This window comes from Cyanistes caeruleus, unplaced genomic scaffold (assembly GCF_971803275.1).
Source record: "Cyanistes caeruleus unplaced genomic scaffold, bCyaCae1.hap1.1 HAP1_SCAFFOLD_125, whole genome shotgun sequence".
In the NCBI taxonomy this organism is placed as follows: Eukaryota; Metazoa; Chordata; class Aves; order Passeriformes; family Paridae; genus Cyanistes; species Cyanistes caeruleus.
Genome location: NW_028255922.1, coordinates 208,376 through 236,310, shown reverse-complemented (window position 1 = coordinate 236,310; position 27,935 = coordinate 208,376). Strand labels below are relative to the sequence as shown.

The window sequence follows — 27,935 nt, the reverse complement described above, 5'->3', positions numbered from 1 at the left end:
CTTGTCACCAAATTTCAGAAACATCCCACAAAACCTCCTCCAATTTCCACACAATTCCAGAAATATCCTTCAAAATTCTTCAAGTCTCATCAATATCCCACAACATTCCCGAAAAATCCCACAACATTCAGAAAAAATCCCACAAAATTGCAGAAAAGTCACAAAAAAATCCTTAAATCTTCTCAAAACCATATCAAATATTTGAAATATGCCACAAAATCTTTACCAAGTTCCACAGAATCTAAGATAATTGACTCAAAATTCTTCCTGTCTCCTCAATATCTCCCAAAATTCCACAAAACCCCCACGTATTTCCAGAAACAGCCCACAAAATTTAAGGAACAATCCCACAAAATGGCAGAAAACTCCCACCAAATTCCGTAAAACTTCTCAAAACCCTACCAAATTCCAGAAACATCCCACAAAATCTCCACAAATTTCCACACAATCTAAGAAAATTCCCACAAAATTCTTCAGGTCTCCTCAGAATCTTACAAAATTGCACAAAAATTCCACAAAATTCTTAAAAATGTCACCAAATTCCAGAAACATCCCATAAAATCTCCTCCAATTTCCACACAATTCCAAAAATATCCTTCAACATTTTTCAATTCTTATCAATATCCCACAACATTCCAGAAAAATCCCATAAAATGGCAGAAAACTTTGACCAAATTCCCTAAAACTTCTCAGAACCCTACCAGATTCCAAAAACATCCCACAAAATCTCCTCCAATTTCCACAAATTTCCAGAAATATCCTTCAAAATTCTTCAAGTCTCATCAACATCCCTCAAAATTCCACAAAACTCCCACGTAATTCCAGAAATATCCCACAAAATTTAAGGAACAATCCCACAAAATGACAGAAAACTCCCACAAAATTCCCTAAATTGTCTCTATACCCGAACAAATTCCAGAAACATCCCACAAAATCTCCACAAATTTCCACACAATCTGAGAAGATCCCACAAAATTCTTCAAGTCTCCTCAGAATCTTACAAAATTCCACAAAAATTACACAAAAAATTCTTAAAAATGTCAACAAATTCCTGAAACATCTCACAAAATCTCCTCAATATCCCACAAAATTAAAAGAAAACCCCATAATATGGCAGAAAACTCCCACAAAATTCCCTAAATAGTCTCTAAACTCGACCAAATTCCAGAAACATCCCACAAAATCTCCACAGATTTCCACACAATCTAAGAAAATTCCACAAAATTCTTCAAGTCTCCTCAATACCCCACAAAATTCCATAAAAATTCCACAAAATTCTTAAACATGTTACCAAATTCCAGAAACATCCCATAAAATCTCCACCAATTTCCACAGAATTCCAGAAATGTCCTTCAAAATTCTTCAATTCTCATCAATATCCCACAACACTCCAGAAAAATCCCATAAAATGGCAGAAAACTCCCACAAAATTCCCTACATCTTCCCAAAACCTAACCAGAATCCAGAAACATCCCACAAAATCTCCACAAATTTCCACACAATCTAAGAAAATTCCACAAAATTCTTCAAGTCTCCTCAGAATCCCACAAAATTTTACAAAAATTCCACAAAATTCTTAAAAATGTCACCAAATTGCAGAAACATCCCAAAAAATCACCACCAATTCCCACAAAATTCCACAAATATCCTTCAAAATTCTTCAACTCTCCTCATAATTACACAAAATTCCACAAAAATTCCACAAAATTCTTAAACTTGTCACCAAATTCCAGAAGCATCCCACAAAACCTCCTCCAATTTCCACACAATTCCAGAAATATCCTTCAAAATTCTTCAAGTCTCATCAATATCCCACAACATTCCCGAAAAATCCCACAACATTCAGAAAAAATCCCACAAAATTGCAGCCAAATCCCACAAAATTGCAGAAAAGTCACGAAAAAATCCTTAAATCTTCTCAAAACCATATCAAATATTTGAAATATCCCACAAAATCTTTACCAAGTTCCACAGAGTCTAAGATAATTGACTCAAAATTCTTCTTGTCTCCTCAATATCTCCCAAAATTCCACAAAACCCCCACGTAATTCCAGAAACAGCCCACAAAATTTAAGGAACAATCCCACAAAATGGCAGAAAACTCCCACCAAATTCCCTAAAACTTCTCAAAACCCTACCAAATTCCTGAAACATCCCACAAAATCTCCACAAATTTCCACACAATCTAAGAAAATTCCCACAAAATTCTTCAAGTCTCCTCAGAATCCCACAAAATTGCACAAAAATTCCACAAAATTCTTAAAAATGTCACGAAATTCCAGAAACATCCCATAAAATCTCCTCCAATTTCCACACAATTCCAGAAATATCCTTCAACATTTTTCAATTCTTATCAATATCCCACAACATTCCAGAAAAATTCCATAAAATGGCAGAAAACTCCCACAAAATTATTTAAAACTTCTCAAAACCTGACCAAATTCCACAAAAATTCCACAAAATTCTTAAAAATGTCACCAAATTCCTGAAACATCCCACAAAATCACCAGAACGTTGCACAAAATTCCAAAAAAATACACAAGATTCCAGAAAAATTTCCACAAAATTCCCTAAATCTCCTCAATATCCCAAAAAATTTTACAGAAAATCCCACAAAATTCCAGTAAAATCTGATGAAATTGTTATCGTTCAAGAACACAGACAATCACGGAATGATTATATGAAGGTGCTTTATTGTAGAGATTTGGGATTTATGGGTACACATACCCAAATCTGACCCGACTTGGTTTTGAGTTGAACATGTTTTTGTATTCTATCGTTATATAACTTACATATTACTTGTTAAACTTACATTGTTCTATTGTATACATTGAAGTTACCCAAGCATGGATTTCTCGTGATCCCCCCCAGCCCCCTAACATTGTTCCTCATGTTCTTTAAACAATAATTATATCTAATCACATCCAACAATTGTATCATTTATCATCTACTGACTACACAGGTGCAGTTTCACCTGATCTTTAGCAAGGACAAGGCCTAACATTTTCCATGGCCTACTTTTCCCAGGCTTGCCAAACCTAACTTTCTTTCTAAGTTCCCGAATTTTCTATGATTTCAAAGCCTTTTACTATCGTTCTCCCCTTTGAAAGGATTTTCACTTCACTAGAAGTGCAAATGTTTTCACTTGATACAGTCCTTTGTTTCTGAGTTTATACTTGATGTTCTTCGAATCCTTGATTTATGTAAGCGTTGTCCTGGATGTTGTCATGAACTGGAGAACCAGAAGATGGTGGGGGTGAGGATCTCACATCAGTGCCTTTATTATTTTCTGGTTCCAGGACGTTTTCTTCTGTATTTCTCCCTTGAAGATGCTGTCAACTAACCAAATTGCTAAGAATACAGTTAGTAAGATGATCACACTCTCAATGATAGATTTAATCCATGAACTCACATTCCACCCTAACCCTTTGAAGATTTTGCCTAACCAACTTGTAGACAAATCCTTTTGCTCTTCCTGTGCTTCGTGCTCTATTTGTTGCAATTGATTGATGTCATATTCTACATGTGCAGTTACATTTGCGGTGTGGACACAGCAATGATCAATCCATCCCTTTAAAAAAACTCACACACTCCATGCTCTTTCAGGAGTAGTAAATTGTAATTGTATGTTTAGTTCTTTAAATCTTTCTCAGGTCACTCTTGCTAATTTATCTACCTGACCTGTAAGTCTGTACAACATTTCTTTATTCTGATAGTTTGCTATAGGACCGAGCAAAGACTCCAGGGCCCACCCAAATTTCACTCTACTAGAGGATTTTGCCAAGTGTCATCCTGATTCTGTTCCTATCCTAATCTTCCCCAGCTATGCCTGTGTCTAGTCACTGAGTTGTTTTTTAAGCAGATTTCACATTTTGACATTACTGATTTTGCCATTGTTAGCATCCGTACCGAGATTAATTTTTGTTTCATCAATTTCACCAATGCCTCTGCACCCCAATGACATTTGTTATGTTTCATTTGTAGAACTTCATTGGAGGACCGCCAGCAACTCACCACTGTTCACAGAAGTAAACGTGAACGGCGTTTATTTCTATCTTTAGCACACCTTTTATAGGGTTCTACAGGGCCTGCGGGCAGAGCAAGTTACTATTGGCTAACACACACAGGTTTACATTTTTTCTCCTACACACAAGGATTTTGTTTTGCTTTACTCTCTCTTCTGCAGGAGGGTTTCAAGGACTTTAGCCCTTAATATCACGACTTATTTCAAAGGCTGGTTTGTGCAGACAGGCCTTTACTAATATATAAAATATAGCAACAATTCCCCCTTTCTCTTTTTGCACAAACCAGGCTTTGGATGTGACTCATTCTATACTCTTATGAAAACAAGATAACACACAACTTAGACTTTCATCCCCATTAACATTATAAGTAAAGTCCGTCCCCCTTCTAGCACAAGAGACCTCAACCATCCGGTGATGCCCCAGCTGGAGAACCAACTTCCAGTGGGGTCACTATCTTCTTTCAGGGCATGTAAACCATCCTGTAGCTGTTGCAGTTGCCCATGGATGGAAACTGAATGATCAGTAAGATTCAAGCAGCACATGCCTTCAAACTCCTCACAACCATGTCCTTGTGCTAACAGCAAAAAGTCAATTGCAGCTCAGTTTTGTAATACTGCATGATGTACACTACTCACATCGGCTGAAAGCTCACTTAACATTGTGGATGTTAAGTTTAATCCTTCTTAGTCTAACAAGCGAGCCTTTTTTGAGTTGCTAAGTTTTAATTCGTTCAGGCTTCACTTTTAGAAAAAAATTTTAGAATTTTCTGACTGATGTTTTTTATTTTATCAACTACATTCAGCAATTGGTGTAAGCTTGGATGGAAACAAAGTAAGTTTCTCAAGATAACAGGGTCTTCTATGTGGATTAGCAGGAATCTCATTCCATGCTCTATGTCCACAAATTAGGAATATGGAACTAAGTAATCGCTTTGGTAATTGTTCTGTGAGATTGCACCACTAATAAAGGCTTTACTTTCAATGGTAGTAAAGAGATCAGCTATAGGGCTGTCTGCAGCCTAGTGCTGCATTACTTTGTTGGAATGACGTTTTGTCAGGGGTTCAAACATTATCCAGCCACCTGAGGTATGGGTGGAACCTAACAAATCTAATTCTTCTGAGGGCTGCATGGTAACATTGAGAACTTTGATAATTTTTGCTTGCCAGCAGGCTTCAAGTTGTCTTAATGTGAAGCCAACAGTGCAATTGCGCTCCTGCAACATTGCCAATCTATTCAGTCGAGTCTCATTACTTATTAAACCTTTAAATGCTGCTTGAGGATCCCATTCAGGGACTCCTATGAGACAGGTGTGAAAAGGATCTCCAGGTGTGGCTAGGCTCAGACACATTGACCTTTGGCCAGTTCAGTGTGCCAGAGTGACCCATATGTTCTGTCACTTTTGGATGTTAGTTAGCAGACAGTTGGTCAGGACTATACACAACACAATTACCATAAGCAGTTTGTTCCATGTAAATGACACCATACTTACAAACTCACAGCTAAACTTTGACGTTAAATGAACTTTCACAGATGCTAGCTCTTGAAGGGGGAAATGCTTATACTTTATACTAATTTATACTAATATAACTACTGCTATACAGGCTAAACTCTTTATCTTAAACTATCTAACTACTTTTATCACATGTGCTCTGGTATATATGTAGTCTAAGCATGAAAGCAATTTGCTGAAAGGGTAAACACACAACTACAGTTTGCTTTATATACAGTTAGATGGAGTCTCTACACTTTTCTTAGATCTTCTACAGAATTTCCTTCACAAACAGATCATGATTTAACACGATTCAGTCTTGGAACGTTCACTGCTCCCGTGATGTCAGCTGGCAGCTGATCGGTGACTGAGGGCTTTGATGTTCAGGTTGTTCTTCACATCCTTCTAAATCTTAAAACAAAAGATAACTGAAAAATTGGTAGAGACACAACATCATAATAACAACATAAAATTTCTGTTGGCAACTGTCTGTGTAGTGCTCAGACACAACTGTGTCCTGACAGCTCCACTTCTGATCCATGTCTGGAGTACCAAGGCTGTGTGGTGACTTCTCTGTTCACTGGATCTCGTGTGTTCAGAGGCAGACAGTCTGGTCAGATGGACAGGTGACCTTTTTGAACCTGTCAACAAAACACAGACACTTCTTCCTTTGAAGTTAATGAATTACACTAATCAAATTCTATTAGGGCATCAATTTCCCCCATTTGTTTTTTTTTTTTTAAATAAAAATGAGATGTACTTCTGTTATACACATCAACATTAACACAAAACCATATACAATTAGTAAGAACCTATAGCAGTTAAAAATCAATTAAATCATAAACATTATTAATAACATATGTAATATAAAACTACTATTAATTACTAAAACACTGCACCAGCATCCCATAGTTAGCAAACAAACAGAAACAAAAAATCATCAGTGAAGGATTGGATCACCACCTCCGGAAATGATTCTCCAAGCCCACTTCAAAATTGATCCAGCTGTCATATTAATAGGGTCAAATTGCTGAGTCAAAAAGTGACTCAAATACTGATTTGGGACAGAAAACATCTGGATCTGCTGGCAAACTTTCCGTCCAGGTAAAGTCAAGGCTTGGCCAGGGCCTGGCTTTAAACTGGAAAGATGCCTCTTAACTCATTTCTAAAACAAGGTTCTCAATAGCAGCAGCTAGGAGATGCTTACAGCACAGCAAACTGTTAAAATGCATTTGTACAAAGCAAATAATCAGAAGCTTTAGGTACCAGACCAATTAAACCATGCAGCAGTTGGTTTAATCTGAAGCCTCTCCCATGGCAGCTGATCCTCAGCAATGGTACATCTTCTTAAAATTCTGGAAACACTGAAAAATAAGAAAGCTATAACAAACAAAAACTGCAGAGATTGCAACAACCAATAGAACTCCTGGTGAAGTGAAGGGTGTCACAGACTGCATTCACTTCTATCCACAAGCAGGTGTTCATCAGTGTTCTATCACAGCTGTTTCAGTTGTGGCTATCTTCATCTCTCTAGGAAAATAACTACACTTTGCAGTTTAGACAAGTGTCTCCAATAAGACATAAAACAATTTAAATTAAACAGTATTTAAAATTAATAAAATTAATTATGGCAAAAGGAAATAACAAAACTTAACCTTAAAAGAATATCTAAGTTATAAAACTTAACTTAAAAACATTCAAGCCTAAACATAATAAAACTTGACTTCTCTTAATTCTATTAACACTTAATCTATATTAAATAAAAACATAACAATCTTATTCTGTTACTACAAAGAGGCAACTAAAGGTTTGATATATACCTTTTAAACACAATATAACAGTAACATGGATTCACTATAAAGATTATAAAAATGTAACAAATCCACCACAATTCTATGTCATCTAGCCTTGAGAATAACTCACAATAACTGCAAATGTTACTAAAAATACTTATTCATAATAGGAATTTGCCTAGTATATGTTTAAATTGGTTAGGATTTTAAAGTGCAGTTTTTCTAGAGAAAAACCACAACAACACAGGATTTGGCAAGTTGCCATTCAGCTTTTGTAGCACTTTTCAGAAACATTAAGTCTAATTCTTAAACTAAAATCCAAAATCCAAATTGGTATATATGCAGTTATATGTGTTTTATATAACAAAAGGACTCACATTGAAATTACCTTATTAAAATTGTGGAAAAAACAAGCAAATGGGTAATATATACTTTAACTTAACTTTGTCTTGTACAGTAAAGTTCTCTTAACTAATTAATTTTTTTAAACCACAAATCTCATTTTTAGATAACATCAATTGGAAGGTTTTCTTAGTAGCTGTAAATCATACCATATTTTAACCTTAGGTTTTAAAACTAATTATTGCAAGGCAACTTCTGTTAATATTCACCTTAAACACCTTTTTTTTGAAAAGGGACCTATTTAAACTTTCAAAGAATCACAATAACTTCTCCAGGAAAACTCTAAAAACTACAACTAATACTTACTTACATAATTACTTAAAACACAAAATTAACTCCAAAAGGGTATATAAAAACATTCAAAAAACCCATGAATCATGACTTTTTAACAAACTGGGTACTATCCCGGTGCTTTTTCTTAGAGGGGGGGGGGGTGGACTGCCTGCCCTGCTGCTGCTCTCTGCTGCTGTTATCTTTCTTCACATTCTCCACATACTCTCGCAGGAAAAAAACCCCAAAAACCTCACAAAGTTAACTTTAACACATACAGTTGTTTCTCTCAATCTCTCTTGTTCACTGAGAGGAAAAAAGGGGCACAATTTTTACAAAAGCAGGCGATGCAAAGACACAAAAGTCTCTTAGGACCAGGTGGTAACAACGGTGACCATTGCAGCTTATCAACTTCTAATTACAGTGATGAAGTTTGAATTAGATACCATATAGTTTGTGATTTTTTGGCTATTTTGTCTCTTTTTGAAGCTGTCTGAGCCACCTGTTTCTGCTCAGCTGTTTCTGTAATTGTTCAGCATGGCCTTGGAACTTTTTCTGCACTGCTTCTGCCCCGGGGGTGCCCCCGCTCTCTGCGCACACCTCAGTGCTCCCCCATGTCCCCCTGGTTCGGGTGGAAACCAATCTAAATTTGGATTCTTTTCCTCCAGGGTAGCAAAGTTGGAACTTAAATAAGATTGTAGTGTTAAGAGTGACTCCAAAAGTGAAGCAAATAGTTCAGGATATATCACATCCTGCCGTAACTGAACAGATTCTGTTCGTTGTTTCAGCGTTTCCTCTGGAATTTCTTTCTCATTATTTCCTTCTCTCTGACTCTCCCTCCCTCTTTCCATGGGCAGCACGGATAGGAGTGTTTGCCCAGCAGTGGGAGGTAAAGGAATGAGCATACCCATAAGCAATAAGTCCAGAGAGCTCCTTGCACAAATCAAAACCCTTAAGCTGTGGCTTTTCTAAAAAGCAGGTAAATAAATCATGTGCTGCTTGCCTTTCCATCTTACCGTCAGCGCTGTTGCAGCCCTACAAGGTTTGGCAGCACGTTACGGCCAGGACTCTCCTCTGAGGTCGCCTGGGGCGCGGCACCGTTGCTTTTCGCCGTCCTTGCTGCGGAGGACCCGTCCCCTGTCGCCGACTCCCGTGGCCTTCGCTTTTTAATGTCCCAAAGGTCCCAAAGGTCCCAAGGGTCCCATTTGTTCGGGCGCCATTTGATGAGTTTGGCGGGAGACAAGCAGCACTCAATATGAATGATCAGCAAGTCTCATTTATTGGCAACTCCAAACTCCCTATATAACATCAATAATTAGGCTCACACATAGTGCAAAAGCAAGCTCATTATTGGGTATTTCGTTTAAGGACAACTCCACCTAGTTCCACATTCTTGTGGTCGTTCATCTGTGCTGAATCCACATTCTTCTGATCACAGTGTCCTGTTCTCAGTTCACAGTTATCACTAAGGTCTTTCTGATATTGCAACATCTCATACCAACTTCACTCCACTGTTGTTTAATTCTTTCTCAGCTAATTGCTGCATGGGAACACGACCTTTGTTAGCTAGCCACTCTTCCACACTGTTGAGCTTCGGGAGCCTCCCGGGAAGCACCAGCCCTCCCCAGCCCACCCTTGGTAGGACTTTTCTTTTTCTCTCTGCTGACGATTTTATCCCCAAAACTGCCGTGGGAACGTTGTATCCAAGCACATCCTCCAGCCCTGCACTTTCCTCCTGTGAATTCCCTGTGCAGGGAATGTGGCTGTGCTTTTCCCTGCTCTGTTCACTGACAAACAAACCTGAGCCTGTGGGACTGTCAGAGCTCCTTCATGCAACGAAATCAGGTTGTGTTTCTCATGGCATGTTCTGGAGGAGCTTTTCTTGGTGTGTCTTGTGCTGCTGGAAATGACACAAGAGCCAGGAGGGAACAGAAGCTGCTGCTGCCCGTTGGCTCAGGGCCAGGGAACCAAGTTGTGCTCCCGGGCAGTTGGGCCCTGCTGGAAGCAGAGCCGCGTTTCCCTTGAGCAGCTCAAGCTTGTGACAGCTCCAAACAGGAAACCTCAGCAGAAAACTCTTCCTCCAAACTCAGCTGCTTTCCCTCCTGCAGCTGTTTGGGAAAGAGCCTCAAAGCACAGACTCTGCTGGGAGCCATTGGTGCATTTCCTCCCTCCCGGCAGCAGCAGCTCCTGAGCCCTTCACGGGCTCCTGGCCCTTCCCAAACCCTTCAGCTCCCTTGGAACTCTCAGCACTCACTAACATGTGCATTTCTTTCATATTTAAACTGCATTTAAACTTCTCTTTTTCTCTCCTCTCTATCTTTTTAATCTCCTCTTTATCTCCTTTAATCCCGTCAGCACCAGTAGGATGGGGCTGGAGTCTTGGGGTGGGTGTGGGATGAACTGAGGATCCAGCAGAGAAGGGCAAGGCAGAGGGGAGAGGACTCAGCCAACCCTTCTCCTGCTCTCTCCTCCCCCAGTCTCCAGCTAAAGCAAGTCAGACTGGAAAGGATCCCACAAATGCTGTGTTCTCCTCCCTCTGAGCTTGGCTGGGGATCCTCAGCTTCAGCCTGGTGCAGTGATGGCTTAGATTCTCTAATTTGAGTTTTTTGGCTAATGCACTAAATAATGTGGTGGGTTTAGCACTGGCTGAAATCTCCAGGGCACTTACTCATTTCTCACTGTGAGATATGGATTAGGAGAAGGGCAAACCAGGCTTAAAACTTAGAACATATAAAGAAACTTTATTAACAGGACTACAAGAATGAGAAACCAGAATAAAACCTCCAGAAACCTTTTCTCTCCCTGAATAACTTTTTTTTTGTTTTGTTTTAACAGATAATGTAGAGATAAAACATGGGGTTTTTAGACAGTATTAATTATAAAATAGTTTTTATTAGATTTTGTTATGTCATGGAAACATTTTTACAAGAAACAGGTTTTTTGTGGTTTTTTATTTTTACAGATCCTAGCTGCCTGGGAAGAAGTTTTGCTATCGTGACATTTTTTGTCATTTTTACAGCCCTCCTAGAGGTGTGTCTATGGGTTATGAATTCATGGGGTGTTATTTTAAGGATGAGTTGTTTGAAGGCAAAGGTTCTCTTCATTTGTTTTTGTGATCATCATTGGAAACAGAAGTTTTCTTCTCTCCCTGGGGGCAAAGGGCATTTTATTATTTTTATTTGTTTTTCTGTTCAAACTTTTATGGGATAACAGTTACTTTAACATGTGTTTGGTTTCTTTAATGGATGCTTTTGGTTAGATTTACAGTTTGAATATTATTTTATACTTTTTTCATTAATTAAAGGAGTTATTTTGTATATCATTGTTTATTTCTATGGCTTTACTATAAGAATATTTTTGTTTCAATTGCCAGTTTTTAATTTCTTTTCTATCTAAGATTTGACTTTTTTTTTAACTCACTTTGATGTTTTTATGTTGTTTTTTGGTGTGTTGCTACTCTGTCCTTTTCTGTCCCTGGAGAGATGAACAAGGTTTGTAGGTCTCATGTCTGTATTGAAAGGGTTAATATCTTGCCCAGGCTCATAATCTTCCTAGTGTTCCAAATAAATAGGTACTGTGAGGGATACATATCACAGGTGAGCACCCACTGCACAATCTGCTTTGGATTAAATCCCATCTCCGTCTTCATCAGCTCACAGTCACTGTGACACTATTCCTGCATGGAAGAAACAGGCTGGGATGGCCCTTTCTGCTTTTGGTCCTTTTATTGGCAAATGAAATATTCTATTTGAAAACCTTCAAACCCTGGAGTTTCTTTGTATTTTCACCTGAAAATGGTGCCAGCCGAGGTTCCCAAGTGTGTGGTACGTGTTTGTGTGCACAGAGCAAAGGTGTCAGCCTGTGTGCGTGGCCCGGGTGTCTGTCAATGTCCATTGAAGCAGACGGCTGGAAGGGGGCTCTGCCCGCCCTGCGCTGCTCCGGGGCTGGGGCTGGGCTGGCAGAGGCTGCAGAGCGCTCTGAGAGGCACAGCCTCAGCCCCGGCCGGCATCTTGTGCACGGTGGCACAGCCTCAGCCCCGGCCGGCATCTTGTGCATGGTGGCACAGCCTCAGCCCCGGCCGGCATCTTGTGCACGGTGGCACAGCCTCAGCCCCGGCCGGCATCTTGTGCACGGTGGCACAGCCTCAGCCCCGGCCGCCATCTTGTGCACGGTGGCACAGCCTCAGCCCCGGCCGCCATCTTGTGCATGGTGGCACAGCCTCAGCCCCGGCCGCCATCTTGTGCACGGTGGCAGCTCTGAGGGCTGTGCGAGGGACGCTCTTCCCCAGCGCTGTTTCACGTCCTTTCCTTTCCCGGGATGGCATTTGGAAATATTTCTTTGGCCCTATCAATACACAACTCACTGTCTTACTCACTTCATGCTTAGAAGGTTCTAAGAAGAAAATGAAAAGCATAGTGTGATTACGATGAGCAAAACGTAATCAAGAAAACAGTACTCCATAGTGTAGGGCCTACAGAGCAGGGATTTGTTTATTCAATGCCAGGAGTGAGGAGGAAAGCTCCACCACAAACTCACTTGTCCATTCTTTGCACAGGACAAGCTTTTAAACTTTTTTAACTTGATGGGCACATTCTATTTTCCTAAGCTTCATATTTTCTAATTCCGTGATTATGGAAGCCCTTGCAGCAGGGCTCTGCACGAGATAGTTGTCAGCCTCCTGGTGGTTGTTTTGGATGAAGGCTCAGGAGCTACCTGAATTCAAAAGCCCTGTTTGTTACACTTCAACACTTCCCTTTTCTGGGAATTCAGCACAAACTTATAGTCAGTAAGTTCTGCAAGTTCTCTTGCTGCGTGAGGCCACATTGTGTCTTTCATTCAGCAATTCATGAAGAAAACACAAATTGCCTACTGAGACCCTTCTGCTCCCTTCCAAATCACTACTCAAGAACAAGCCTCAGGCACATGCCCATCGTCCCTCTCTGCCAGCAGCTCCAAGCTGCATTGCACAGTGCTTGCTGTGCCCCAGAGAGCACCAAGCAGGCTGGCCTGGTGCCCCTGAATATTTCTGCAAAACCCTCTGCATTTCACACCTTTGCTGTGGCTCAGTGCAGAGCTCCAGGATTGCAGGCGCTTGGTCCCAGAGCTGTGTGAGGCACTGGCTCGTGCAGATGTGCCCTGACTTGCTGTCAGTGCCTCACGCTGGCCTCGGTTCCCCTGGCAGAAATGCCGTGCCTGAAGGACACTGCCCTGTGCTGGAGCCTGCGGAGCAGCCTGGCTCCCTCCCCCTGTGCCCAGAGTGCTGCACACACTGCTGACCATTGCCAGGAGTTCCAGGGCAGGCGGCAGAAGAGCAGCAATGGTCAGGCAGGGCAGCAGCCCTGGGCTGCTCTTTGCCTTTCTCTCGTCCTGTGCAGACTCCAGACAGCCCATGGCACCAGTGTGTGCTGTGCCCAGCACGGCGCCGCTTCCCCTCAGGAGCAGCCAGCTGCCAGCTTGGCTCTGAGAGCGGAGGATTTGCCTGGTGCCAGCAAGAGGCAGCCAGGGCCAGGCTGCTGCCTCTTGCAGCTCCAAGGGCCTCCTTCCAGCCTGCCTCTGCCGAGGCTCAGGCTTCTCTGGGCTCTGTCAGGGCTCTGCTGGGGCTCCAGCCTGGCCAAGGCCGGGCCCGCTCTCACCTCACAGGCGCTGACAGCTCTGCACCACAGGAGACCTTGCACAGCACCCTCACTGCTCTTTCTGCTTTCTCTCTTCAGCCAGACTCTCCTCCAGCCAAAGAGATTTCTCTTAGGGATACAAATCCAAGTGGCAGGAACCCAAATGTTCTCGAGTCACATCTGCACAGCCTGCATCTGCACAGGATGTTTGCGTTGCACCGCTCCTCCTTTGGTTTTTCCTGCAAATGCCATTGCTGTTTCTGCCTCAAATAGAAATGCCAGAGCTGGGCAAAACTTGGCCAGTTGGCCATATTCCAAAGGCAGTGTGGTCTGGAGAGGATGAATGAAGAGGAGCCTTCTCCCCTTACAAACTGTACCAAAGAAGCCATCAATGTCACTTTCCACCTCTAAGAAAAAACTGACAGTTCAGAAGGAAATGTTGAGCTTTCTCACAGGGTCAGAAGGAGAGAAATGTTCCAAAGGAGTTGAGATTTGAGAAATTTTATTTAAAATCCTACTCTACAATCCTACACTACAAACCTACACTACCATCCTGCACTACAATCCTACTCTATAATCCTATTCTACAATCCTACTCTGCAATCCTACTCTATAATCCTACTCTAAGTTTTTCATGGAGAAGACAGTTTATAAATTGATTGTTGCATTCCTGCCTCCTCCTTCCACTTCTTCACGGCAACGATGAGAGGTGCCAAGCTGGACCCAGGCATGGCCGATGTTATAAATTGATGCTGCAGAAAGGAAAATAAAACAACAAGAAAGCATGATTTTCCAAGCTAAGAGCTTCAAAGGCAGGGGAATACTTTTTAAATGGAAAGGGGATTGAGTCAGAGTAGGTCAGGGGCATGGGGCAAGAGTGGCACAGGTTGCCCCAAGAGCTGGTAGGTGGCCCACCCCTGGAAATATCTGAGGTGTGAGTATCCTGATCTCTTGAAAGATGTCCCTGCTCATTGCAGGACACAGACTAGATGACCTTTCCATGTCCCTGTGTGTTAGTTTGAGATGAATTGACATTTAGGGAAAGAAGTAAGAAACCCCGCACGGAAGTGATTTCTTTGAGAGAAGCTGCTGGGAGCTTCCTCTGTGCCTGAGACAGGCCAATGGCTGGCTAGTTCTGAGAACTGACAACATTTTGCACCATTTAGAAATGAGATGTGCCTCTGTGATGATGCACATTTTGAAAACCACCAGCCCGGGCACTGGCCCTCTTTGCTTCCGGAGCCCGAAGGTAACGGAGCTCTGGTGAGGCCAGCCCTGCTCGCCCACGGCCTGTGCTCCTGGGGGAGGCCGGGCCAGAGCCCAGCGGCTCCCGGGCGGGGGATGGAGGCTGCGGGACCCCGGCCCCAGGCTGGGCCAGGCTACGGCTGCTGACATCTTGCCCACACTAAACCCTCTCCCCGGCGTGCAGCGACGGCTCCAGGCCGAGCCTCCCCTCCCAGCGGCTCCCGGGCAGAGAGAGGGGCCCAGCACAGCCTGAAATCCAACACCGTGACTGCCATGACCTGGGTGAGATTGAACCCTTTCACTGCACAGGTGAGACCTTTCTTATTCTTGTGGGCCTGCTAATAAAATTTGTTATTCCTTTGAAGTTTGAAGCCTGTTTTGCCCTTCTCCGAATCCAGAGCTCCCAGCAAGAAATGAGTAAGTGCCCTGGTGATTTTAGCCAGCGCTAAAACCCAGCACTCCCTGCCAGCCCAGCCCAGTCTAGGATTGCTCCCCACTGTCAGCTGAACAGCACCAAGGTTGGAAGGGAGGAGGATGGGGGCTCATCTGATGCCTTGGATTTCAGTGGAGGAGGAGCCCATCCCTGTTTCACCTGCAGCCCTTTTGGCATTTTACCTGCAGCAGCTCCTTGGCAGACCAGCGCTGCGCCTCGCCTTTCTGCAGGCAGCAGCTCAGGAAGTCTCGCAGCAAAGGCGAGAATTGCTCGGGCTGCCGCAGCTGTGGGCTCCCTTCTGTGGCTATGTGGAATTTAGCCTGGAGAAAAAGGAAACACAAGGCTCCACCTGCTTCTTTCCCATCTGGAACTGCTCTCCCAGAGCCCATTGTTTAAGCTCCACTCTGCAGTGGCAGTTTTTGCCCTGGCAGAGAGGCAGACATGACTTTCCTGTAGCATTTGGATGACGACTTTCCTGTATCATGAAAAAACCCAAGCCCCAAAGCCACAGCTTTGCTAACATCCAGCAGATCTTGCCTTGGCAGCTGATTTCATTGCCTGATCTAGTTAGTGGCAACTACATCAGCAAATACATGTTTCCTTCTCGGAGGATTCCCAGCAGCTTGGCAGCCTTTTTGGAAGAGGGATTTTGCTATTCTAACTAACTGTACTATTTCCAAGGATTCTTACATGAAAAGAATCTCTGCAGTGCTTGTTGGTCCCTTAAGCACAGCTGCCATAAAACAAAACTCATCCAGCTTATTGTCTTGTTCTTGAAAATGATGGTAATTGGAAGAAAAGAAAGGAAATGCAGCAGGTGTTCCTCAGGGAAGGAAACAAACCTTTGGAATCTCATTTTCAACACAGACACATTAAGATGCCTCCACAAATGTATGGGGTTGAAAATGCCTGTTTGGGCACACAGGAGCCACCTGCAGCTCTGTCTCTCAGCACTCTGAAAATTTCACGTTCCCTTACGTGGCAAAAGGAAAATATTCATGGTGAAATCAGAAGTGTCACCCCTGTGGTAAGCCTGTGCTCGTTGGATTCTCAAGTCAATGCATTAACGCTGTGCCCATCCCAGAAAGTGCCAGGAAACAAACAGGAGGTTTTGGCAGGCTCTCCCCGTCACCAGGCTCCAGCTTGGTGATATGGAGAAAGTGGCTTGGGTTATGAAAGAAGGTGGTCACTGAGTGTCTCAGCAGCATTGCACAAGAAGCAGAAGAGACTCTGGCTTTACAGCCTCATCTCTGGGTTTCAGACAAGTTTCCCTGTGAGAAGAATGGGGCTGCACTTCTTCTCTCAAAAGCACTGTTTTAGAAACTTGGTTTGGTTTGAGTTTCTTTGCTTCATTTCTGGAAAGATAACACCAGCTCTGAGATGCTTGTTTCCTATTCTTGGGGCCATCTACACAGCCACAAGAGCTGGAACGACTTCTAAGGCAAAGCAAAATGCTGCCTGAGAATGGAGATGGTTTGGGCGAGGTAAGGCTTGAGTTCCCCCAGTGCTGCAACCAAAGCTCCAGCAGATGCTGATGTGCTGCAGGGCCATTTGTAGAAGGGGCCTTGGTGGAAGTACTTCCAGCAGATGGCCATGGGATTTTGTGCAGTGAGCAGAGAACACGGGACAGGTGAGAAAGACAGCGGGATCAGAGAGTATTTGCTCCTTACCGATCGAGCAGTGAAACTGTCATAAGGAGTTTTTTGTTCGGCCATTTCAATTGCCACAATTCCAAAAGACCACACGTCCACTTTGGGGCCATATGGTTGACGCTTCACCACTTCAGGTGCCATCCACCAAGGAGTCCCGGTCACCGAGCACCGCTGATTTTGCTCAGGGGTGAGCTGAGCAGAAAGGCCAAAATCAGCTGAGGAGAAAGCAAAATACTCTTTTAATTTTAATACTCTCAATTAGGAAACCAAGCCAGAGAATTCCCCAGTGGAAGTTTGAGAATGTGCAGTTGAATTTCCTGGACAACACTCCCTGCTCTCTTTCCCTGAGGCTTTAGCCAAGGAAATATGAATTGGCTACTTCAAACATCCCCCCATTTTTTACACTTCCTCCAGCAGTGCCTTTTGTTCCCCTGAAGGTTTAGATTGCAGCTCCCTCCCTCTGGAAGGAACACACACAGACACACACAGAGCAATAGCACTCTTGGCTGCTTGTGGTTCCTTGTCATAGCTGTGTGCACCCTGCAACTGTGCCTTCAGCCCACAGCAGGGGGGACCCCTGCACTGCCAGCAGCAGCATTTTTGGGGAGCTGGCAGTCACTGAAAGCAGCCCCACACCCCCCATTCCTGGAAGGCTGAAGCTGAGCAAGAATACACTGACCCAGCTTGACAGAGCCGTCAGTTCTGAGAAGGATGTTGTTGCTCTTGACATCTCGATGGATCACGTTGTTGGAGTGAAGAAAATCCAGTCCTTGCAGGCACTGAGAGAGAAAAGAGAACCAGGGGGGCAAAAAGTAGTGCTGTGAGTTCATCGCACAAGCAAGGAAACAGCTGTGGAAGGTTCCCTTTGCAGGGGAATGGGGAGGAATGGCAGAACACAGCGCCATTGAGAGCAAGAGCCTGCTGCTCCCACAGGAGCAGAGCAGCACCTTTCTCAGTGCAGAACTGCAAATGCCAATGCAAGAGACAGAGATAGAATACAAGAGCAGGGGATAAGAGTACAGGAAGTGAGTCCAGTGAGTGTAGGGGCACTGGCAGACAGTTCCCTTGAGATGCTCTTGCTTGCCCATAGCCGAGCAGCAGCACAGAAACCAAGCTTGGCCCATGAAATCACTCCCATTCTGAGCCCCTGTTTCCCAGACAATGCAGCTCAAGGCCTTGGAAGCACAGATGGGATCCCTGACCTCCCGACTGACAGCTGCAATCTCTCCTTCAGACATTTGAATCTCGTCGATGAGATCTCTCAGAGTGCCTCCGTCCATGTACTCCATCACCAGCCAGAGTTCCTCATGCACAAGGTAGCTGAAAAAAGGAAACAAGGCCATGCAGGTGAACATGCACGGCTAGGTTGGTTTTTTGCTTGAGTCTTGTTTCTGGGTCCCTTGGAGACAAGGGCAGAAGTAAAGGCATAGACATTGCCTCTAGGCTGTGCAGTGTTTGCAGTCTGTGCTGTCTCAAGGAGAAAGGCAGTTTAGGAAGAGCCCAGATAAAAAACCTGTCACGCATGGCATTTCTGGAAATAAGCACCTAGTCTTCCTGGCATGCACAGCAATGGAAAAGAGGGGCAACAATGCAAGGGCAATCCTCTCTTGGATGGTTCATCAGCATTTAAGAAACTTGAAAAACTGAGTCCCAAAGAACTGTGGAGGCAATGAACTTAGAAGGTATTGAATTCTTAAGATAGGGCTGATGCAGGTTTTTGAACAATTTTCAGTCTGCATTTGCCAGGGTGGATTCATGCAGACAAAATGCAGTCTCTTCCCATCCATTGGAGATAAGTAGAGAAATAATCATTAACAACTCTATTTCCTGCCACTGACCAAAGTGGGGTTTTAAGCTCTCATGCTTGTAGTATGTAAACAACCATTCAAGGGATAGGACCGTGACCACTCACCTGGCTAAGTAATTCACGATCCTGGGACTCCTATTACTCTCCATGATCCTGATTTCATTCATGGTTAGTATCTTCCTATTCACTCCTTGCACATTTATTTTCTTTATGGCCACCTCAAATGACATTGAAAAGGAGTAACTTGAGACAATTGGTAGCATGAGACCACAACACACATGGAGCAAGTGATTTTGGAATGGCACAGCCAAGCTGAGCCAAAGTGCCTTGTGATTAGACCTCATCACCGGAGTAATTAGGGAGTGACATTCCAACAGCCCATTTCTCTGCTCCCTTGGGGGTCAGTTACAGGACATGTGGCCACTGGCGATTTGCCTTGTCCACAAAGCCTGTTCCAAGTGCAATTTGCAGGCTGGCTCCAGTCTGTGCTTCTTGTGCCTTTTCAGCACAGCTCTACTCAAAGCTCCAGCCACAGCTGTCAGCAGTGGGGAAAGGCCTGGAGAGCAGCAGAGGCTGCAGGGGCTGTTGACATTTACCTCTCCTCCTGTTGCAATGTCAAGTGCTCTGGAAACCTCTCCAAAACCCCTAGAAAAAAAACAGCAGCAAAGAAAGGAGAAGCCATTTAGATCTTGCAGTGGAAGCCAGTCCAGACAGGAGAGCTCTGCTGTAAATGCCTAAAAGCTGCAGGTTGCAGGAGGGGTCTGCCAGAAGGCAGATGATGCATTTTCCCCTCAAGTGCCTGGGCACTGGGCCTGTTCCTGAAGCCTTGGGCTTTACTGCCTCAGCTCCAAAAGGCAGCTTATTCCTTCATCTCGGCTATCAGCTTCTAAACTGTGCAATTCTAATCCTGAGCATGGAGTATTTCCTGTAGCAAACTCTTGGAGAGAAATGTTCCTGAGAACTGTTATCTGACAGCTCTCATTGGGGGTAGGTTGTGCTTTCAGGCAAGCAAGATTCTTCTCCTTTCATTAGTGTGGCCAGATGATTTGCAGACATCCAAAAATGCGAAGGAAATGAATCCTGAGCTGTCCCACACTTGAGAGACAAGCAGATTTACCAGGTTCTGTTCCTTGCTGCAGGCAAGACCTTGGCAGCATGGAGATGTCTTTGATAATGCCTTCTGAGCACACTTGACAAATTCTGGCCAGTACTGAGAGATGGGGCAGACTAAGCCCGCTGTCTAAACATGTGGACAACTTGTCTGACTTCCCACTTGATGGATATTCCACCAGTGAAACACCTGGCCCGTGGCTGTGTAGAAGTGACTGTGGTTGGACTCACCCGCTGCCAAGACTTTCCAGTTCAATGTATTTTGTGATGGGATTTTCCTTGTTCACCATCCTCCCTGAGGGAAACAAAATGCAAGATGCTGACTTTCAGGCAGAGATCCCAACTTGCAGGAGATGCCAAAGGCAGCCCCGCTGTCTGGGGCTCTGAACCCTCTGTGGTCAGCTGGGCAGCAAGCACAGCAGCAACAAGACAGGCAGTTGTGCAGTACAAATGGGCAGCAGAGAGACTGATTTTGTCCAGTCCTTGGAAGGAAATGAAGCGCAGAGAGCACAGCAGGGCACAGCACAAGGCTGGCAAAGGCCAAGCATGAGCACTGACAAGCAATGGCAAGAAGACTCAGCCAGCCTGAGCCCCTGACAAGCTGTGGCCCCCGTTCAGGACACAACAGCATTGCCTTGGAGATCAGACACAGCCAGGTGCAGATCAAGGCCCTTTTGTGTCCCAGCAGGTGAAGGTAGACACCAAATCAGCTGGGATCTTTTCTCAGCCCCACCAGGTCTTTTCTGAGAGCACAGCACTGGCAGCTGTTATGGGCAAGAAGCAGATTAAATGGGTTGTGCTGCAGAATCACAAAGGGCTTGATGTGTTTCCCAGAGACTGATCTGAGCAGGGCTTGGGCCAATAGGTAGGATTCTAAGAGTCATGGGAATGGCTGGGAATCAGGGATGAAAAAGTGCCATGGATCTGAGGAATACACAGCACAGGGGCTGCAGGCTCGCTCCTGAGAAATGCCTGCAGTGCTGTTTTATCTGATCACACCACGTCGATGTGTCTCTTGGACACATCTTTAGAAAAATAAAACTAGGATACTAATTACAGATTGTTATACAAGTATCTGTTTCTTCATTGTGGGCCCAATGAAAACATCTCTTGCTCTCTGTTTCTGCTGTCACCTGATGTTCTTTCAAAGGAGTCCTCACTGACAAAAATACAGCATTCTCATAAAAACCTTGTAGATGTAGTAGAGGCAATAAAAACAGTCCTAAAAATGACACCAGTAAGACACATGGGGCAGAACAGCTCTTTCAGGATGGAGAAAAAAAAACCTACCAAAAAACCACCAAAACCAAAACAAAAATCTATAAAAAACACCACACAGAAAACAGAACCACAACAAAAAGACAAAATCCCAAATCAGTTTCTGTGAAGTCTTTTGGTGCTGACAACAGGTGGGAAGTCGGGAGTCTAAGGAGAATTTAGGAATTAAATACTCTGTTCAGTTTGGCCACTACCACACAGAACTTGCATAGATCATTTGCTAGGCCACAGCCTCCTGCTGATCCAAGAACAATTCCTGCTTCTGCCTTTAGTGGCAAGGGAATGCCAGGCAAAGCCGAGCCAGTCCAAGCTGCCCTCAGAGGCAGCAGGAACAGCCAGAGCGCTCTCTCGCTGCCTCAGAGCACAGCAGTTCCTGTGGGGAGTCCTAAATGTCTCTGGGACACCAAAGTGAGGAGGATCATTTGCTACAGCTCTGCTGGCACGTGCACACAATACACTGTCCCTCAGACAAGAAATACACCAGACGTACTCAATTGCTCCACGAAGTCTCCCAGGCTCTCCTGGAGCTGAGCAGCAGATGTGTCACTGCTGGAAATGGACAAACTGCCCCGGCTCCACTGCTCAGCTTGGGGAACAAAGGCTCCTTTAGATGCTGCTGCTGCTGCTGCTGCTACAGCAGATTGAATGGAAGAGCCTGTGTAGATCTGAGAGAAGAAAGGAGTTTGTGTCAGGAAGCTGGCTGGCAGAGATTACCCCGAGTTCCCTTTTCAAATGCAAGCCCTTAGGAAGTTGCTGTTAGCCACATGCAAAGCTCATCAGCTGGATTTTTTGGATGCCCACTTCTGGAACCAAATGGTCAAAACCCAAGGTTGGTTTTAATCAAGTTGATGGCCAGTTTCATATTCCATTTTCCTGGATTTTCTGAAGGATGACTGCAACAACGACCATTGCACTTCCTCCCACGGATCCCTTTCCCCCTCCAAGGGCTGCAGACACATTTGCAGCTCCTTGTTCTAATGTTGGAGCTCCTCCCCCTCAGTCCTCTTTTCCTGCACCATCTTCAGAAGGTGCTCAGCCTGCAGCACTTGTGCTTGGGACAGTACCTGTGCCTCCCGCCGACCTTGGGGCTCTTCATCAGCCGGCATTTGCTGGAAGCCTTCGCAGGCTGCCAGGTGAGATATCAACACGTCCACCTCAAGTCAAAGAGAACAAAGCAGTCAGAGACCACAGCTTGTCCCTGTGTGCCAAGGCTCATTGACTGTGAGCAAAGGGAAAGAGCAGGACAGCAGCAGATTCACCAAGGGATACAGACAGCTTGCAGCTTGTATTCCAAATCTGTCTGGGGGACTGTGTTCACTTGCAAAAAGCCCTGAAGAAACAAGGAGAGCAGGAGCAGGCCAGCAGGAATCCCTTGAGATGAGTGCTGGCAAAAGGGGCAAATGACTGGTGCCACTGTCCAGGGCAGCAGCTGAGATTGAGCACAGCAGGAAATGTCCTTCCAAGCAGCTGGGATAGACACTACAGCAGGATGGCACTGAGAGGCATCAGCCCAGCCCCCTGCTGCTCTGCAGAGGAAAGGCAAGAAGGGCAGAAAGCACCAGACTGCAGTGACTGCTGTGCCTGTCGCTCTTTCACTCACTCGATTTTCTAGAGCCTCTTGCTGCTGAGCGAGGAGATCTAATTTCTCTTGGATGATTCTCCTTTCTTCCTCCAGCCTGTTCTCCCTTGCCCTGATCCTAGCCTCAGCTTCCTGCAGCTCTGCCAGAAGCTCCTCCTCGGAGGCCTGTGAAGAACGACAGAGTGGAATTTCCATGAGTGGAGTGTCTGCCTCACTTTCACTCACCTGGTTTCGTTGATTTCCTCTCTGCCAGTGGAGATTCATCTCCTCCTCGATGTTTCTCCTTTCTTCCTCAGGCCTCCTCTTCACTGCCATGATGGCCCTCGGAGCTTCGGGCAGCTCTGCTTGGGGCTCTGCCTCGATGTTCTGTACACACAAATGGAGAGCAAGTGCCTGGGAGCTGCCCTTTTCAGGCCTGCCCTGCCACTCCTGCCCTTCTGACATCTACACTCTTGTTAGAAATCCTGCTCAGTCAGGAGACAAGGATGTGTGCAATTGGATCCTCTGCTGCAGGTCAGAGAGCCTCTATGGCCACCTCAGGATATGGAAGAGGACCAAGGTGTTTCTCCTCCCTCTTTTGTCAGCTGAGAATTCTGAGTGGCACTGACAGAGATCCTCAAAAGGCCCCACCAACAAATTAATTGACACACCCCTAGGGATGCCAATGAAGGAAGCCATGGGTCATGTAATGCATGTATGACCAAAGTCACCAAAAACCACCTAAACCATGGAATTGTCTCACCTCACTAGGACAGGCAGAAATTTACAGGTTAAACAGGGAGTGTCAGGACAGAAGAGGCAGGAGGAGGAAAACAGCTCTAAGGAGAAAAAACAACCATCTCTAAAGGGGTTCTTAGCAACAAAAGACAGCACTCAAGGACTTGCAGCTTTGCCCCCACACTAGGCTCCAATGCAGTTTCCAAAGCTGCAGACTTCACCACAAAACGTATCAAGAGAAACTTGCCACTTGTGGATTTTGCCTCAGAAGAAGGGTTCAGAACTACACAGTTTGTTTCTTTGGCCACACAGGACAAGAATGGCTGGCCACAGCTGCATGGACAACACAATCATCTCCTTGCAGCTTATCAAAAGCCAAAAGACAGGTGGCCTAAAAGACTCTGCAGAAGTGAAGAATTACTCCAGAAAACTGCAGAACACTTCTCCAGGTCATCCTGAGGTTTCCAAAAAGAGACAGCAAACAAACCAAGCCCTTTGAGCCCCAGAAATGCCATGTGAGCCCTTGGCCATGGCTTGGCAGAAGCCAAGAGACAGAGCTTCCCTGAGCCAAGCAGCCAGCTGCTCACCCGCAGGCAGCAGCGCTTTGGGGCCTCAGCACGACGGCTCAAAGCCCAATTTCCAGCTGCCACGGGATGGGGGAATGGCTGGGTGCTGGCAGGACTCCAGCACTCAGCATCCTCAGCCAGCAACAGCAAGTGCTGGCTGCTCAGAAACTTGCAGCTCTGCCTTGCACTAAAGACAGCAGCACCCAGCACTGGCACTTACTGTCTGGGCATGGTCAGGCTGGGCTGTGACCACAGCTGGAGGCTCGTGCTCCTTTTGCTCATTTTGCTCCTCTTTGGCCTCTTCTCCAGGAGCAGAGGGAGCCACAGCAGAGTCTGCTCTTGCTTCTGGGCTCTGTGGACAGATGGTGGAGTTAGGGACAGGCAGCTCCCTATCATTTAGAACCTTATTTCTCTTCAGCTCGATTTCTACAACCAGCTCTACCAAGCACAAATCATCAGCTTTGATAGCAATGGGATTCTAAGTCTCTCCAACTAAATTAAAATGGGTTAATTCAGCCAGGCTGCAAATAGTTCTGAATTAGAGAGTTCACCCTGGCTACTATCAGCAAGCAACGTTCTCTCTGCAAATCTGAGCTTTGAGTTCTTTTAAAGCTCTGCAATGAAAATTAGGAAATAGCCAACAATGCCTTTGCTATTGCTGTTTTAAACATGGAAATGGATCTTCTTTCAGCCCACCCAGCTGGCCCTCTGCACTCTACTGCCACAGGCCAAGCTCACAGTTCCCTGCACAATTCTGAAACACCAGGAGCATCAAATGTTCCTTTCTGACTCACCTCAGGATCGGCACCTCTGAACACACGGCTCAGATGACCTGCAGTGGGCAAGGAAAAGGAACCAAATTCTTTGAGAAAACTGGAGAGAACCGTGGCCTATTTAGAACAGCATCTGAGAAGATCTCCCAGTCTACATTTTCAAAGGTGTCCTGCTTGACTGGTGTGGTTTAAAGCAACAACTTCAAAAAAATCACTAGAAAAGTTACTTGTATCTTGCAGTGAGATATGGATTAGAACAAGAGCAAAACAGGCTTAAAACTTAAATGGAATAAAGAAAGTTCATTAACAAAAACTACAAGAATAAGAAACCAGAATAAAACTTCCAGAACAACCCTTCTCTCCCCCACTACCCAACCATTCCCTTGTTTACATGACAACATAGAGACAAAAATACTTTGGATCTTTGGTGTTTACAACAGTCCGAATTCCTGCTGGAGTCTTTTCATCAGTCTTTGTAGAGAAACAAAAGTCTTCTTATGCTATCTATGGAGTTTTTCACAAGAAAACTATTTTTCTTCATAGCTTTCTATTTCTCTGATGCCAGCTGTCAGGAAATCTGCCATCAGTTGTCTCCTCCCATTTCCCATCACTCTGAGGTGTGTTATGGGTCATGAGTCTAGGGATGTCATTTTTAAGAATGAGTTATTCAAAGACAAAAGTTCTCTTTATCTGTTTTTGTGAGCCCCCCTGGAAACAGAAGTTTTCTTTTTGCTTCTTAAAAGCCCAAATCTTCAACTCTTACTTCTCCCCCTCTGTTCCAGCATCTCACAGTGTCACAACTACTTCATCATTTGCTCAAAATCCACACTGTGAAACACTCCATTCCTCCCAATATACTCTGTCATGAATTAAAGGAGGTTTTATTCAGAAAACTACTGTCCATCTCCATAGCTTTAACAGAAAAATATTTCAGCTTATTAAAAGCATCTCCTTCTTCCTCTTCCCCCTCTAAATTTATTTTTTTTCATCACTGTCTTTGATGGGCTGATGGTTGATCACTCCCTCTCTCTCTCTCTCTGGAAAAAAAGGATTAATCTGCATGTCTCATGCAGGCAGTAAAAGAGTTAAAATCTTGCCAAAGGTGCAGATGTTGATGGTGTCAGGTTTCAGTTCAATGGCAGAAACTGCAAACCAAGTCAGGCCGGCCGGCTCCGTTTCTCCCCCCACCCTGTCCTCTGCAGCCTTGTCCGGCCTGGAGGGGGGGAGGAGGCCGAGACAGAGCCCTGTGACCTCATCAGAAGCCAGAAACCAAAGAGAGCAAGAAATTCCCGGCCTCACATCTTCAGGTGGTGTTCACAGGTTGATCTCACTTCTCAATAGTTAAAACCGCTGCCAATTCTCACCCATGGCCAGGAATTAGTCAGGAGAAAAAACTCCCATCAGCCTCCAGCAGTTTCAACTTCCCGAGCTCTCAGAGCTATCTTAAAAGTAAAGTCACCCCAAGAGATTGAGCCAGCAAAGTGAGGAAATGCCAGACTCTGCTGCCACAGGCTCTCCCATGGAGGGAACAGAAGCCCTGCAAATGCTGCCCGCAGCCCCCTGGCTACAGACACCCCGTGTTTTGCTGAAGGTGTTGACAGGAGCTTGACCAAACCAGGGGCATCCTCATGGTCTTTGTGTTTCAATAGCAACCCGGTCACTAAGAAAGAGCAGGGAGACCTACAAAAGCCAGCTCAGGTTCCAGCCAGGGAAAACCTCTACTTACGTGCCAGGTTGGTGAGGTAATATCCAGAATATCCGATGACATAGATGGTGCAAACGGCAGCAGCGAGCTGCTCCATCATTTTTGCCAGTTTGCACACTCTGCTCCACCACAAAAACAAACACGGCTCCTGTCAGTGTGCAGCTGCCCACTGACAAACGCCTCAAGCAGGAGGATGCTCCTGCACTGAGCAAGCCCAAGAGCTGCTCTGACCCTGAGGCCTTCCGTGCACCAAGGCAACCTTGGGATGTCACCACGACAAGGTGGCATCCATGCCCTGACATCACAAAGCCAATGCTCTGCGCTGCTCTGGGAATTGATGCAGAGCAACCCAACCTTCCCTACAGCAAACACAAAATTGCCTGGCAGGTTCTCCTCTGTCACAAAGGGTCACAAATCCTTTGGTGGGCTGTGGGAAATGGAAAGACAGAAACTTCCACAGATACTGAAGGGTTTGATTGACAGCCTTGGAAGGAGCTTGGGTTCATGCAATGCTAAAGGTTCACAGACGTTGAGTCGAGAATTCATAAGCTTATGTTCCTATAGCTGCAAGTAAGAATATGCCATAAGCAAATAAAAAACTGCATTGAGTGAGATGGTGGAGAGTTTTCAACTGTAATTGTGTGATTTTATAGAGTAAGCTATGAATCTAAATATTATCCTAAGAAGCACATGTGTGTAGGTGAGCTAGCAGTCTATTGGGTGAAAAGCAGACACAGTGCAGCAGAACTTGGCAAAGGTGAATGGTGATTAAGTAATAATAAACCTCTTCAATGTAGTGCATTAGCCAAAAAACTCAAATTAGCGAAGCTAAGGCACTGCACCAGGCTGAAGCTGAGGATCCCCAGCCAAGCTCAGAGGGAGGAGAACACAGCATTTGTGGGATCCTTTCCAGTCTGACTTGCTTTAGCTGGAGACTGGGGGAGGAGAGAGCAGGAGAAGGGTTGGCTGAGTCCTCTCCCCTCTGCCTTGCCCTTCTCTGCTGGATCCTCAGTTCATCCCACACCCACCCCAAGACTCCATCCCCATCCTACTGGTGCTGACGGGATTAAAGGAGATAAAGAGGAGATTAAAAAGATAGAGAGGAGAGAAAAGGAGAAGTTTAAATGCAGTTTAAATATGAAAGAAATGCATATGTTAGTGACTGCTGAGAGTTGAAAGGGAGCTGAAGGGTTTGGGAAGGGCCAGGAGCCCGTGAAGGGCTCAGGAGCTGCTGCTGCCGGGAGGGAGGAAATGCACCAATGGCTCCCAGCAGAGTCTGTGCTTTGAGGCTCTTTCCCAAACAGCTGCAGGAGGGAAAGCAGCTGAGTTTGGAGGAAGAGTTTTCTGCTGAGGTTTCCTGTTTGGAGCTGTCACAAGCTTGAGCTGCTCAAGGGAAACGCGGCTCTGCTTCCAGCAGGGCCCAACTGCCCGGGAGCACAACTTGGTTCCCTGGCCCTGAGCCAACGGGCAGCAGCAGCT

General features: G+C 45.0%; 3 protein-coding genes across 5 annotated transcripts in view; 1 reads left to right on the top strand and 2 right to left on the bottom strand.

Annotated features, from left to right (window-relative positions):
• Nucleotides 1-27,935, top strand: part of LOC147646091 (serine/threonine-protein kinase PAK 1-like) — a 230,347-nt gene that overhangs the window by 152,749 nt on the left and 49,663 nt on the right. The window lies entirely within an intron of this gene.
• LOC147646093 (uncharacterized) overlaps nt 1-27,935 on the bottom strand; it is a 228,306-nt gene that overhangs the window by 161,421 nt on the left and 38,950 nt on the right. The window lies entirely within an intron of this gene.
• On the bottom strand, nt 14,080-27,082 carry LOC147646094 (serine/threonine-protein kinase PAK 3-like). Its single transcript, XM_086873941.1, has 14 exons — nt 26,478-27,082; nt 24,773-24,810; nt 24,199-24,330; nt 22,717-23,061; nt 22,181-22,270; nt 21,607-21,781; nt 20,070-20,133; nt 19,325-19,373; nt 18,834-18,946; nt 18,124-18,241; nt 17,601-17,700; nt 16,940-17,136; nt 15,452-15,589; nt 14,080-14,343 (listed from the first exon to the last, which is right to left on the bottom strand). Exons 1-14 carry the CDS (start codon nt 26,554-26,556, stop codon nt 14,224-14,226), a joined length of 1,758 nt encoding a protein of 585 aa, XP_086730067.1. The 5' UTR covers nt 26,557-27,082; the 3' UTR covers nt 14,080-14,223.